At 35.1% G+C, this 14,691-nt stretch overlaps 1 protein-coding gene and 1 pseudogene across 1 annotated transcript in view; one reads left to right on the top strand and one right to left on the bottom strand.

The window, feature by feature from the left end:
* Window positions 1-14,691, top strand: part of LOC143671611 (RNA helicase Mov10l1-like) — a 102,708-nt gene that overhangs the window by 61,380 nt on the left and 26,637 nt on the right. Inside the window, exons 17-20 of the mRNA XM_077146855.1 lie at window positions 216-394; window positions 1,280-1,426; window positions 2,042-2,163; window positions 4,011-4,110. Coding sequence (XP_077002970.1) covers window positions 216-394; window positions 1,280-1,426; window positions 2,042-2,163; window positions 4,011-4,110 — 548 coding nt within the window. The remainder of the gene's footprint in view (window positions 1-215; window positions 395-1,279; window positions 1,427-2,041; window positions 2,164-4,010; window positions 4,111-14,691) is intronic.
* LOC143670904 (YEATS domain-containing protein 4 pseudogene) lies at window positions 5,801-6,338 on the bottom strand (annotated as a pseudogene).

Below are 14,691 nucleotides of genomic sequence, written 5' to 3'. Positions count from 1 at the left end.
TTAATGATGATGCAAATACCTTCTTAAAGGAGTTGGCCTCATTGTACCGTTTTATGATTGGTAAACTAGAGACTTTCGCTGCATGACTTTGGTTTTATTTTAGTCTTCAAAGTAGTCTACACAGTTAACATCTTACTTAAATAATAATAGGTTCTACTGATACTCAAAAGTTTTTTATCTATAACTGAAAGATTATTTTTCCAATTTGAATGTAGTGAGTAGAACTCAGACCTGTAAAGCAAGAGATAAGGAATTTTTCAACCCATTGCTGAATGAAAATCAGAAATTAGCAGTTAGAAGGATTCTGAATGGAGAATGCCGACCAATACCTTATATCCTTTTTGGCCCTCCTGGAACTGGAAAGACAGTTACATTAATAGAAGCTATTTTACAGGTAATGATAGCCAATATGCTGTGAGACATCAGAAATAATGGATTTCCGAAATTCTGAATGTGTAGTTCTGAATGAAATTTTAAGTGTAGCATTATGTGGCATGGGGCTATGTTAACTATTGTAAAAATGATTGGTAATAAACTGGACTTCTGTACTTTATTCATTTATTATGTTTAATTCATCAAGAATTGTTAGTTTCCATTATAGAATCACAAAGTTGTAAGGAGCTTGAGAAATTTCAGTTATTTCAAACTATTTAGTTATCTTTCTTTTGTACAAATAAGTAGAATTTAATATGCTTATTTCACAGAGCTTAGAAAGCAATGGTTTTGTCATGAAATTTGTGCAGAAAAGATATTATCTTTATCAGAATGAAAGCCACTGTTTTACAGAAGTCTCTGATGATTCCATTTATATTTACAATGAAATTTATAAGGATGGTGTGTATTTAGTATTCTGTTTCCACTTGGTGGGTCAGATCAGCAAACCTTTATTGATCACCTACTAGTAGACTAGAACTGTACTGTTTAAAGCTGGTTGCGCAAAGTAAATATGAAATAGTTCCTGTGATTGAAAAGTAGTTTATCATTCTGAAGAGCTTAAAGAGCTTTCCCAAATTCTCTTGACTGTTTAGATTTCTGATAAGGCAGATTAATCATTTCCATTTTGCATTTGCCCTGACTCCCAGTGGTTAAGCAATTTATATTGAAGCCCATTTGAAAAAATACAATAAATCAAATTATAAAATCCAGTTATCTTTGCTGTGACCAAGCCCTGTTCTCTAGACTGAGACCAATTAAATGAATGTGATATGAATTGATATTAAACCTCTTGGTATGTGTTTCTGTGGTATGTGTGACGGTATTTTTTATGTCTTTGACGAAGGTGCATACTGCTTTGCCTGAAAGTCGGATTTTAATCTGTGCGCCATCCAACAGTGCAACAGACCTCTTATGTTTGCGACTGCATGAGACCACGATGCTGACACCTGGGACCATGGTCCGAGTGAATGCCACCTGTAGATATCAGAAGGTGAGTACCAGGGTGTTCAGCAAAGATGAATGTTCTCATGAGATATGCTGTCACGAGATATGAGAATATAATGAAATTTTTTAAGTGGGGGAGAGGGCAAGGGGGTTGTGAGTCATCCAAAGAAAATCAATAACCAATAATTTGCTCTTGTCTATAATTTATTATTAAATATGGTGTGTTTATTTATGAATATTTAATTACATGCTTTTTCTTTGCATTATCAGTCCTATTATGGTCATTGTTAGTTTTATGGAATTCTAAATGTGCTGCTCTCATTTTATTCCAAAATACTGTCTCTTTTTAGTACTATTTTATTGAGTATCCAAAGGGATACTTATAAGTAGTAGTGCTAAAAAAATTTGGGAATCTAGCAAATGAATTCAAAATATAGGTTGGGGAGTGCTCTGTAGGATTGTATAACATATCTGTTTCTATTGAGTCCTCAAAACATGAAATGAGCTTATCTTAAGATGTAAAGTATTTTTACTCAGGGAAAAAAATCTAGCACAGGCAAATGGTCAGGATTTTCTTTTAGAATTTCTTCCAGCTGTGTGATTCTGTCCAATTTAAATACCTGCGTAATAACTTGAAAAATTAATGGACTTTTCTCTTCAGACAGTTAATGATATCATTTGGCCATATTGCCAAGATGGAGAAGATCTCTGGAAAGCCTCACGCTTCAAGATAATACTCACAACATGCAACACTGCAGGGCTTTTTTACCAATTAGGATTAAGGTATTTAAAATGTTTGTATGGTTTCTAATGTGTACTAGACATTATTTGGGTTACTGAGAACCAATGATGGACCATTCAGTTAAGGATCTCTGCCCTCTAAAAGCTTACATTTGTAGGAAGGTTGCCATTAGCAGATAAATTAACAAGAAAGGTAGTTACATGTGTAATTGCTCTAAGACACCCGGGGTCATGTGATGAAAAGGAACTGGGGTGAGTAGAGACAGATACTTGTATAATGTGGACAGGGATGTTGTCTCTAAGGAAGTTATGCTTGAGCTGAGACCTGAAAGAGGACATGCACCCCACACCAGGAAGGACAGAGAGAAGAGCTTCCTGGTAGCTGGAATAGCGTATGCAAAGATCTTGAGGTCAGAAAGATCTTGGCATGTTAAAGAACACAAAGGAGGCCATTGTGGTTGGAGCAAAGTAAGTAAGGGAAAGAATGTCCTGATGTGAGGTTGGAGAGAAAAGCCTTCTCACATAGGGCCTGGTAGTAAAGGTGGATTTCATCTCAAGTTTAGTGGGAGACACTGTAAAGTGAGCTGGGTTAGTAAACAAGCAGGGTGTCCTAAGGTCAAATTTTGCAGACAAGGAACCCATTTCATGCCATGTGTACCTAGTGCTGTGGTGGTCTGTGGGACACTAATCCTCTTGTGTTGTGGAAGATACAGGTATGTACAGGGAAGCACATTGTATGTTATATTGTACAGCACCTGTGGAGGCTTCCCAAAGGACACACATTATGAAAATATCTTGAAAATGCAAATAGGTGATGAAATCATCTTTCCTAGGGAGGGATATGAAAGGATCCTTTATGGAGTCAGCAGTTCTGAGAGCCATAGTTTGTACATGATTTTTGAGATATGAACCAGTGCCCAGTACAATTTAAAATGAGTTGGGAAACCACATTGAACAACTTCTGTTTCTTGAGCAGTACATGTGCAGAGACTGAGGTGCTCTGAATCCCCTGAGAAAGCAATCACAATAATTGTCTTTCTTTTTGTAGTTGAGAAAACTGAAGCTATTTCCAGTGTAGGGAATCTGTAGTCAGTTAGACTTGGAGTCCAGTCTGGCTCTTGTCACTTATTAGTGAAGTTAAGTTAATACCTTATAGCATGACTTGAAGACTTGATCAAGATAAAACAAACAATAGAATCATAACATTTTTTTGAACTGCTGCTGTGTGTCAGGCCCTGTTAAAAATGCTTCATGCTTATTAACTCATTTCATTCTCACCCATACCTTATAAAGGAAGAGATAATATTTTTACACCCATATTACAGATGTGCAAACTGAAGTATAAAGTGGTTAAGTATCCCACCAAGGGAAATATAGCTAGTAAGTTGGGGAAGCCAAGGTTCAAGCCCATTCTGACTCCAGCACTTGTTTACTTATCATCACCAGGAATCACATATAGAAGTAATAAGTGAAAAGTATGAAATATGAACTTTGTAACATTGTGACTTTCATATAGTAGGCATTTAATGTAATTATTCTCACCCCTTTTCTCTTTTGAGTATCTCTTTAATGAACACTTATACGTGTTCATTATACGTCACGAATAATTTACCAGTTACTGTTCTGAGCTATCAAATAATATGAATCATTTACTCCTCATAACAACCCAGGTAAGTTGGCTATTATTATTTAAAAAGGCAACAACAAAAGTTCATTTTACTAATCAATATACTCTTCTATCTTGATTGTGATCCTACGTTGGTGATCCCTACTTCTTTGGAAAAAATGTCAAAATGGTCAACTAAGGTGTAAAAACACATTGATGGCCTAAGATATTTTAACAACTTAATGCTTCCCCCAAAATTAAATTATAAAATATTTGATTTTAGAACTGGACATTTTACACATGTGTTTGTGGATGAAGCTGGGCAAGCTTGTGAGCCGGAATGTCTTATTCCACTAGGGTTAATGTCAAGTACCAAAGGCCAGGTAAGACTTATTTGTGATATCCTTTGTGTGTTTGTTCTTGTTTTTATTATTGTCATTTCTTTTAATTTTCCAGCTTTTAAATTAAGGTATTATTTACCTACATCAAAATTCTCCTCACTTTTCTGTGTGGAGGGCTGAAATTTTGAAGAATGTATTTAACAAATACATATAGTCATATAACCACCACCACAGCCAAGATATAGAACTATCCTATCATTTCACAAAGTTTCCTTTGCAGGTAGGCCACGGTGGCTCAGCAGGTAAGAATGCTTGCCTGCCATGCCCGAGGACCCGGGTTCGTTTCCCAGTGCCTGCACATGTAAAAAAAAAAAAAAGTTTCCTTTGTTCCTGTTTGGATGCAACTCTTTTTCCTACCCCAAGCCCCTGACAGCCACTGCTTTCTTGTATAGTTTGACATTTTCAGAAGTCATATAAAGATCATACATTTTATAAAATTGAGTCTAGCTTCTTTCACTTAGCATAATGCCTCTGAAATTCATCCATGCTGTTGTGTGTATCCATAGTTTATTTCTTTTTATTGTTTAGTAGTATTCCATTGTTTGGATGTACAACAGTCTGTTTAATATATTCATCATTTAAAGTCCATTTGCTTTGTTTTCAGTTTTTATACTCACAAGCCACTGTAAAAACTCATTTACAGTTTTTTTTTTAAAACATGCTTTTATTTCACTTGGATAAAAAGTTGGGACATGATTACATTTTCAAAAGTTTGAGAAATTGACTTTGGTAGGCTGAAAGATTGCTCATCAAAAGATATCAACTTCCTAATATCTGAAACCTGTAAAGTATGGCACAAAAGGGTCTTTGCAGATATGGTTAAGTTAAGGATCTTGAGATGGCAGATTATCCTGGCTTGTCTGGTAGACCCTTGTAGTGGTCTGGAACTATACGTACCTAGAAAATCGTGGTCTTAAAGCCAATCCATTCCTGTGAGCATGAATTTATTGTAAGTAGGTTTTCATGAGGTTGCTTCTTAGTTAAGGCATGTTCTAGGGTGAGTCTTAATCCTTTTACTGGAGTCCTTTACGAGAATGAAATTTAGTCAGAGAGAGAGAAAGCCACAGAAGCAAGAAACTGAAAGCATCAAAACCTAGAAGAGAAGGGAGAGACCAGCAGATGCCACCATGTGCCTCCCCATGTGACAGAGGGGTCCAAGATCACTGGCAGCCAGTTTTCAGGAAGACAGCATTGGCTTGATCATGCCTTGATTTGGACATTTTCACATCCTCAAAACTGTAAGCTTATAAGCTAATAAATTCCCATTGTTAAAAACCAAGCCATTTTATGGCTGCTTTCAGCACCTCAGAAAACTAAAACAACCCTAAATCCAATTTCATGTCTCTTTATAAAGAGAGAGGCACAAGTAGATTTGAGACAGAAATAAGGAGAGAAGGCAATGTGACCAGAGGCAGAAGTTGATAGGATAAGCTAAGTATTAATGCAATAAAATTGTTAAAAATTGTGCTTAACGTAGAATTACCCTAAAATGGGTTGGTAAAATGCCTATATAGTGTTCATTCTTATCATGCACGTAGATTTCATGAATAGTACAAATACTTTGACCCATATCTGAGAAATGGTCAACAACTATATATATGGTCCTTCTAAAAAAACATAGTACCATTTGCATTAAGTCCATTTAACCATTAAAGTCCACTTTATTTTTGGTTTACCTTTCTACCAAGTTCTTTTCAGAGCAGTTTATATCTTTTTTGGTCTGATCATCCTCTTCAAGTTTTCTGATTTCATTTTTTAAACAATTTATAGTTTCAAGATTCACTTTTAATCTTTTAAGCTCTGCAATTTCAAAGCTTATTTTTTTTCTTAACAGCTTCTAATTTTTCTCTAGTTTTCAAGTTCTGCAAATTCTGTTTCATGCTTATAGGCTCCTAATGTTAGCTGACAAAATGTTAATAATTGTGGCATCATTGCTGTTGGATCTTGAAATATCATTTCATCATAGAACTCTGAAACCACTGTTTTTTTTTTAATCCACCATTGCATTAGTGTCTGATTAGAAATAGCTTTAATAAATGATACAAGGTTACAGATCTTTCATTAGGGTCAATGAAAAATATTTTGAGGATTATTTTGAATTCACCCCATCCCGTTTCAGTAATTTCATATGGAGGCTTGGTAACAACTTTTAAAGGATTGCCATAGCTTTCATGTAATTTAAACGGCATTTTCTTCACATAAATTGACATATCAGTTCTGAGGATTTGAAAACGTCTAAATCAAGGCATTATCAAGTGAATTCTTTTCCCCAGAAGACCAGCTGTTGGAGATCCTGGACTCCTGCCACACAGCGAACTGGCAGTGTCTGCTGAACTCTCCCTTCTCTTCTGGGTTCGTTGCTTCCAGCTTTTGGCTTTTGTGGCTTCATCTCTCAGCTTCTGTGGCTTTTTCTCTGTCGGATAGTTTGTTTGCTTGTTTTTTACATGGGCAGGCACGAAGTTTGTTTTTAATTTTAATAATTCACCTCCAGGTTTTCTGGCTTCTTATTGTTTCTTTCGTAAACTGCTTTCTTGAGTTATAATTGACATACTATAAACTGCACACACGTAAAGTATAGAATTAAGTGTAAAAATATTTAAGTTTTGGCATATATGTGTGTCAATAAAACCATCACCAGAATTAAGATAATGGAGCTATCCATTACCCCTGAAACATTCCTTATACACCGTTGTAATCAATCCACCCTTCCTGCTTCTGCTTGCCTCCCTTACTCTTTCCCAGATAACCACTGATGTACTTTTTGTCACTATGGAATAGTTTCCTTTCTCTAGAGTTTCATATAAATGAAATCATAAAATACATATTTCTTTTTTGTCTTGTTACTTTTACAAAGCATAAATATTTTCTTTTTGTATGCTGTGTGGTGAGGGTCACATTTCATTCTTTTTCCATGTGAATATCCAGTTATCGCAGCACCATTTGTTGAATGTCTTTTTTTGTTTGTTTGTTTTGAATGCATGGGCTGGGACTCGAACCCCAGTCTCCCACATGGCAGGTGAGAATTCTGTCACTGAACAACCCATGTACCCCGGCATGTTTATTTTAAGACTCATCCATGATATTGTCTGTTTCAATAATTCATTTCTCTTCTTTTGATGAATATTTCACTTTATGTGTATACTATAATTTTTCATTCACTTGACAATGGACATTTGTATTGTTTCGAGTTTGTGCTTCTTACAAATAAACCAGCTATCAATATTCAAGTAATATTTTTTCATAAGAGATGAATACCCAGGTCATGTGGTAGGAGCCAATGCTGCTATAAGAAAATACCCATTAACTGGTTGGCTTAAACAACAGGAATTATTGCTTAGTTTGGAGGGAAGAAGTTCCAAATCAAGATATTGGCAGGCGATGACTTCTCTGAAGGTTGTAGTGTTCTTTTTGGTGGTGGCTTTCTAGTAGTCAGTCTGTGCCTCTGTCATATGGTGATCTTTCTTTCTGTCTCCTACAGTGGCTTATACTCTGTGTCCAAATTTCCTTTGCTTATAAGACTCCAGTCATCCCTGATGAAGGCCCATCCTGATTCAATTTGTTCCCATATACATAGGATCTTCAACAATCCTGTTTACAAATGAGTCAACACCCACAGGACCAGGAATTAGAACTTGAAGATCAGTCCCCATGTACAAATGCATTCACACTCACTGGAATAGGGGTTAGGACTTGAATATGTCTTTGTTGGGGACATGATTCAATCTCCCACAATAGGTGTATGTTTTAACTTGTTAAGAAACTGCCAACTAGTTTTACAAAGTGTTTGTACCTTCCTGCCAGCAGTATATGAGAGTCCCAATTGCTTCACATTCTTGCCATATATTCTGATATATGCATACTGGTATCTTGTAATGGTTGTAATTTGCATTTTTCTAATGATGAGCTATGTTACACATTTTTCATGTGCTCATTTGCCATCCATTTATCTTTGATTTCATGCAATAACTTCAAATCTTGCCCATTTTTAATTGAGTTTTTCTTATCTAGTTTTGGGTGCTGTTTTTGAGTTCTCAGTCAAAGTCCTCTTTCAGATATGTGATTTTCAAATATTTTCTTCCAGTATGTGATTTGTCTTTAAGTCTCTTCTGAAGAGCAGAAGTTCATAATTTGTTTTTTGAGTTTTAACTTGTTCTTGTGTAATATAACATATACATAAAGCAAAGAAATTAAAAAGTAATAGGTTTCAAAGCACTCTTCAACAAGTAGTTACAGGACAGATCCCAGAGTTTGTCATGGGCTGCCATATGATCCTGTCATATTTTTCCTTTTAGCTGCTCCAGAATATAGGAGGCTAGAGGGCTTAAATTTTTTTTTATCATCAAATTGACTTTTTTCATTCTTTTTTTGTGAAAAGTAACATGTATACACAAAAAGTTATAAATTTCCAAGCACAGCACCACAATTAGTTGTAGAACATATTTCAGACTTTGACATGGGTTACAGTTTCACAATTTCAGGTTTTTACTTCTAGCTGCTCTAAAAGAGATATCAGTTTAATAATTCAGCATTGATATTCATTTGTTAAATCCTGTCTTCTCTGTGTAACTCCACCATCACCTTTGATCTTTCCATCCCTCTCTTTTGCGGTGTTGGGGCTATGGCAATTCTAAATTTCTCACATGGGAAGGGTCTGCCACTAATGTGGGGTAGGGAGATAGAACTATCTGATGTTCTAGAGAGGCTGAGCTAGGTTTCAGGACTCATCTGGACCAGGGACCCATCTGGAGGTTGTAGGTTTCTGGAAAGTTACTCTAGTGCATGGAACCCTTGTAGACTCTTATATATTGCCCTAGATGTTCTTTAGAATTGGCTGGAATGGTTCTGGTAGGGGGGTTGTCATGTTATGATAGTTAACAAGGTCTAACTGAAGCTTGTATAAGAGCAACCTCCAGAGTAGCCTCTTGACTCTATTTGAACTCTCTCTGCCACTGATACTTTATTAATTATAATTCTTTTCCCCCTTTTGGTCAGGATGGAATTGTTGATCCCACAATGGCAGGTCTGGATTAATCCCTAGGAGTCCTCTCCCACGTAGTCAGGGAGACTTTCACTCCTGGGTGTTATGTCCTACGTAGGTGGGAAGGCAATGATTTCACTTGCAAAGTTGGGCTTAGACAGGCTGAGGCCACAATTGATCAACAAAAGAGGTCCTCCAGAAATAACTCTTAGGCATGCCTATAGGTAGCCTGCCCTTCTCCACTACCTACATAAGCTTCACAAGAGTTAAGCCTCATGATCAAGGGCATGGCCTATTGATTTGGGTGTCCCTAAAGTTTGACACAACTATCAGGGGATTCCCTTATAGCAAGGTTTAATAGTTCCATATTCTTTCTCCCATCCCTCAGGGAACTTTGCCAATGCTTTTTGATTATCTGCTTAATATACTCTAGGATGTTTCCAGGCATTGCAATAATCTATACAGGATTAAAGGACTTCTTTCTTATTTTGTGCTCCCTGTGTTTGAAAACTGAAATTTTCTGTAGTGCATAATCTAATTCAACCTATTTGTATAGCTCATTTGAACAATTGAAACACAGGGAGAAGTTTGTAATTTTGCTGACCAATTTATTTTTTCTTTTATGGATCATGTTTTCGGTGTCATATCCACAAAGCCATTGCCTTTTCCAAAGTGACAAAGATTCTTTCCTGTGTTTTCTTCTAAAAATTTTATAGTTTTCAGATTTATACTTAAGTCTGTGACCCATTTTAAATTTTTGCATGTGGTAAGGGTTATAGATTAAAGTTCATTTGTTTGCATACAAATTCCAATGTTTCCAGTACCATTGTTGGAAAGACTTATTTCTCAACAGAATCACCAGTGCACCTTTGTAAAAAAAAATCAGTTAACCATTCATATGTGGGTCTGTAGTTTATTCTGTCACATTGATCTATTTTTCTGTCTTTATGCAAATATCATACTCTTTTTGAGTTCCAGTAATCGGAAAGAATGTGATAACTTTATAATAACAACTTGAAAGCAGGTGGTTTTAGTTCTCCAACTTCCTTCCTCCGTTTCAAATTAGATTTGGAAATACTAGGTAGGTCTTTTGCATTTCAACATGAATATCCAAATACACTTTTCTATTTCTCCAAATAGACTGGTTTGAATCTGTAATTCAGTTAAAGAAGAACGGTTTTATTAATAATATTGAGTCTTCTGATCCATGGGCATAGTATATGTTCCAGTTTGCTAGCTGCCAGAATGCAATATACCAGAAACAGAGTGGCTTTTAAAAAGGGAAATTTAATAAATTGCTAGTTTACAGTTCTAAGGCTGAGAAAATGTCCCAATTAAAGCAAGTCTATAGAAATGTCCAGTCAAAGGCATCCAGGGAAAGATACCTTGGTTCAAGAAGGCCAATGAAGTTCAGGGTTTCTCTCTCAAGTGAGAAGGCACATGGTGAACACAGTCAGGGCTTCTCTCTCAGCTGAAAAGGCACATGGCAAACAGAGTCATCTGCTAGCTTTCTCTCCTGGCTTCTGGTTTCATGAAGCTCCCCAGGAGGCATTTTCTTTCTTCATCTCCATAGGTCACTGGCTGGTGGACTCTGCTTCTCGTGGTTATGTTATTCTGCTCTGCTGTCCTTGAATCTCTTTCTCCAAAATGTTTCCTCTTTTATAGGACTCCAGTAAACCAATCAAGACCTACCCAAATGGGTGGAAACATGTCATCACCTAATCCAGTTTAACAACCACTCTTGACTAAATCACATCATCCAGGGAGACGATCCAATCACAGTTTCAAACATACAGTATTGAACAGGAATTATTCTACTTTTATGAAATGGGACTTTGATTAAAACATGGCTTTTCTAGGGGGCTTACATCCTTTCAAACCAGCACAGTATAGCTGTCATTTATTTTGGTTTTCTTTAATTTCTTTAAAAATATCTTTTAGTTTTCAATATTTGGGTCTTATACATCTTTTGTCAAATTTATTCCCATGCATTTCAAATTTTTGATTCTATTGTAAATGGTATTTTTATTTTATTTCAATGTCTGACTATTTGTTGCTAGCATATAGAGATACAATCTTTACTGTAATGATCTTGTATCCTCCAACCTTGCTGAACTTATGTTATTACTTATAATGGTGGATTTGAATATTCCTTAAGATTTTCTAGATAAACAACATGTCAATTAGGAACAAATAGTGTTTTCCTTCATCCTTTCCAATTGGATACTGTTTCTTTTTTTCTTTTCTTTTTTCCTGATTGTAATGAAGAGGACTAACATCTTAAACATAGCAAGTGTTCCACTCATGGTATTCATCTACATCTAACTAATTAATATTTGATTTGTTTTTATCAGCACTTTATAGATTTCAACATTTAGTTATTACATGTTTTGTTAGATTTACTATACATTTCAAGTTTTTTGTGCTGTTTTAGATGATACTGTTATTGAATTTTTTCAACTTTTTGTGTATTGCTCATATATAATAAGACATATTCTAGTATATTTATTCTATATCCTATATCATTGCTAAACTTACTTAATAATTCTATTAGCTTTTTGTAACATTATTTAGGTTTTGCTGTGCAGACAATGATGTCATCTATGAATAGAGTCAGCTTTATTTCCTCTTTTCCAAACTGTTGAACCACTTTAGGGGATTTTTTAAAAATTTCTGTTACTCTAGTCTTCAGCTCTGTTTGGCACCTTTTCATAATTTCTGTCTTACTGATATTTTCTCTTTATCCTTCTATTATCATTTTATTAATATCCTTTAATTCTTTGTCATTTTTTCCTTTAGTCATTTGAGCATATTTAGTACCATTTTTTTAAAGTCTTTATCTGGTATGTCCTAAGTTTGTTCCGCTTTGTTGATGGTTTGTAATGCTTTAATTGACTCGGTTGCCTGGGCCATCACTTCCTGCTTCTTTGTATGTTTTGTAATCTTTTGTTGAAATCTGGTAATTTTGATATTTTAATGTGTTATCACTGGAATTTAGACTCTGAGGCATCTGTTTCATTAGCGTGTATCCAGTCATTATTATGACAGAGCTTTCCTTGAATACTAGGAGCTAACAAAAAAGATAAGAAAACAGCTCTCCCGGGCTTTATAGATTGACTTGAGTGAATGCTGCCCTTTAGAGCTTAGCCATATAATGGATTTGGAGAATTGTTCAAGGTAAAAGTGTCTCTTTTCTTTCTGCACATATATCTTGTTCTGGGCATGTGCACATAGTCCTAGGAGTTCCCCTATTTACATAGATTTGAATTTCCCCTCTTCCCTAGAAAATACCATTTCCTTATGGTCCTAAGGGCTGCATTGTATGTCCCTCAACCAGCAAACCTTTGCCCTAGGAAGCTACAATTTAACAGTTCTCCTACAGTGTTCTCCAGGAGAATTTTGTGAGTTGCCTTGAACATGCAGGGCAAGTTCTGAAACAGCAAGCTTGCAGTGAGTATCCTGCTTTAGTTCCTCAGGGTGCCACTAGACAGACTGGCTCAAACTTCTATGCTTCCAGTATGTGCACGGGAGTTACTCTCTTCCCTCGCATTGTACATGGACTAGTTTCAGACCTAACTGGTGAGGGGATGGGACAGCAAGGGTTCCATGAGATCCTCAGGGTAGACATTTTCTTGTTTGTCAGTTGCCCTGCAAGTGCAGTCCTTTAGCTATTTTCTGGAGCTTTGAGAAAGATGTTTCTGCCAGTTTTTGCTCGCTGTTAAAGCTTCTGAGGGAGCTAGTATTAGAGCTCATTGCTCCATTATTTTTCGAATATTGAATCATCCTTGTATTTCCAGGTTTAAGTCCAATTGATTTTAATATACTCACTTGGTATCAATTTTCTAAAATTCTGTTATTAATTATTGTGTCTGTATACATGAAGCCAAACCAATAAATAGTTTCCTTTTCTTGTATTATCTTTGTCTGATTTTTTATCAGCATGATAATTACCTAATATGCCTCATAGAATTAATTGGTAACTCCTTTTCAATTTTATTGAAGACCTTTTATGTAATTGGTAGTATTTCTTCCTTTAAAGTTTAGTTTTTATGGTTCAATGTGTTATCACTGGCGTTAGACTCTAATGCATCTGTTTCATAAGCTTGCATCCAGCCAGCGTAATGACAGAGCTTAACACTATCATAGTTAAGCTATGAAGCCCATTGAGTGTATGGATACAATTTCAATGAAATGGTCACTTTATTTTCAAAGATATGCCTATTCAGGTTAACAGTTTCTAATTAACTCAGTGTTGGTAGTTTATATCTTTCAAAGAATTTATCCTCTCCCTCTAGTCACATGTATTGGGAAGAAGTTGCTCATAATAACCCCTTCACTTTTTATTGTCTATAAGATCTGTAATATTGTGCTTTTCTAAGCATTCCCTGTACTGGTAATTTATGTGTTCTGTTGTTATTTTCCTTATTAGCCATGTTGGAGGTTTTCATTTTCTTGATCTACTGGGGGAACCTGCTTCTAGTTTAATTTGTTTTATTTATCTCCTATTTTATTTATTACCTCTCTTGTCTTTATATTGTACTTATGTTTATTTTGGGTTTAATTTTGTCCTTGTTTCTTTAAGTTTAAGCATAAGCTTTTGGTTTGAGACCTTTTCTAATGTAGGCATTTGGGAGTATGAATTTTCCTATGAGCACTGCTTAAGATACATACTCCATGTGATCTATTGGGTTTTCATTTTCATTCAGTTCAGAATGTTTTCTCAATTTCAACTTTGACTCATAGGCTAATTTGAAATCTATTAGTTTTCAAATAATTGGTATGCTTTTAGATTTTTAAAATAACTTCTAGTTTAATTCCATGGTGATTAGAAAACATACTTTGTATGTGTGTCAATATATTTCTTTTCAAAAATGTCTTTTATTTAAAAAAATAAACAATACACTTAAAACCACCAAAAATGGATATATTAGTTAGCGTATCTTAGCCATAGGCATATTTAAATTAAGTATCTGTATAATCATTGTAAAACCTGTGTTTGTGCAGTAAGTTTCATAAACCAATTTAAAATTAAGGCAACAAGGAAAAAATGTACAAATTCTGATAACAAAGTTCGTAAATTCTAAATATTAAACACTAACTTAGATACCATTTGACCAGTTGTCAAAACTGTGAATGTTCTCAAAATATCAAGTAGAAAGTTCTTACACATGATCTCATTGCTATAGTAAGACCTCCATTACTAAATATTTTCCTGATTTTGGGAAAATATGAAGATACAAATATTTTTACAATTAATGTATGAAAATCTTAACCACATAAAATGGATATCTTAGCTTATTCACATATTTAAAAAAAATCTAAGTAATCATCGTAAAGCCTGTTTGTACATATGTTTCATAAACCAATTTAAAATTAAAGCAAGGAAGGAAAAAAATCTGTAGATACAGATATCAGAATTTCTTAAATTCTAAAAATTTAACGCTATCTTAAATATCATTTGATTAACTATCAAAACTGTGTGCATTCTCAGACTATCAAGTAAAAAGGGACAGATATTGTATAATTCCATTGTTGTGACTCTGATAAAGCTGCCAGTGTTTTGGAGCATCTAGAAGGAATAATCT

Source organism: Tamandua tetradactyla, chromosome X (genome assembly GCF_023851605.1).
Source record: "Tamandua tetradactyla isolate mTamTet1 chromosome X, mTamTet1.pri, whole genome shotgun sequence".
Lineage (NCBI taxonomy): Eukaryota > Metazoa > Chordata > Mammalia > Pilosa > Myrmecophagidae > Tamandua > Tamandua tetradactyla.
This window is presented reverse-complemented; position numbering and strand designations above follow the sequence as displayed.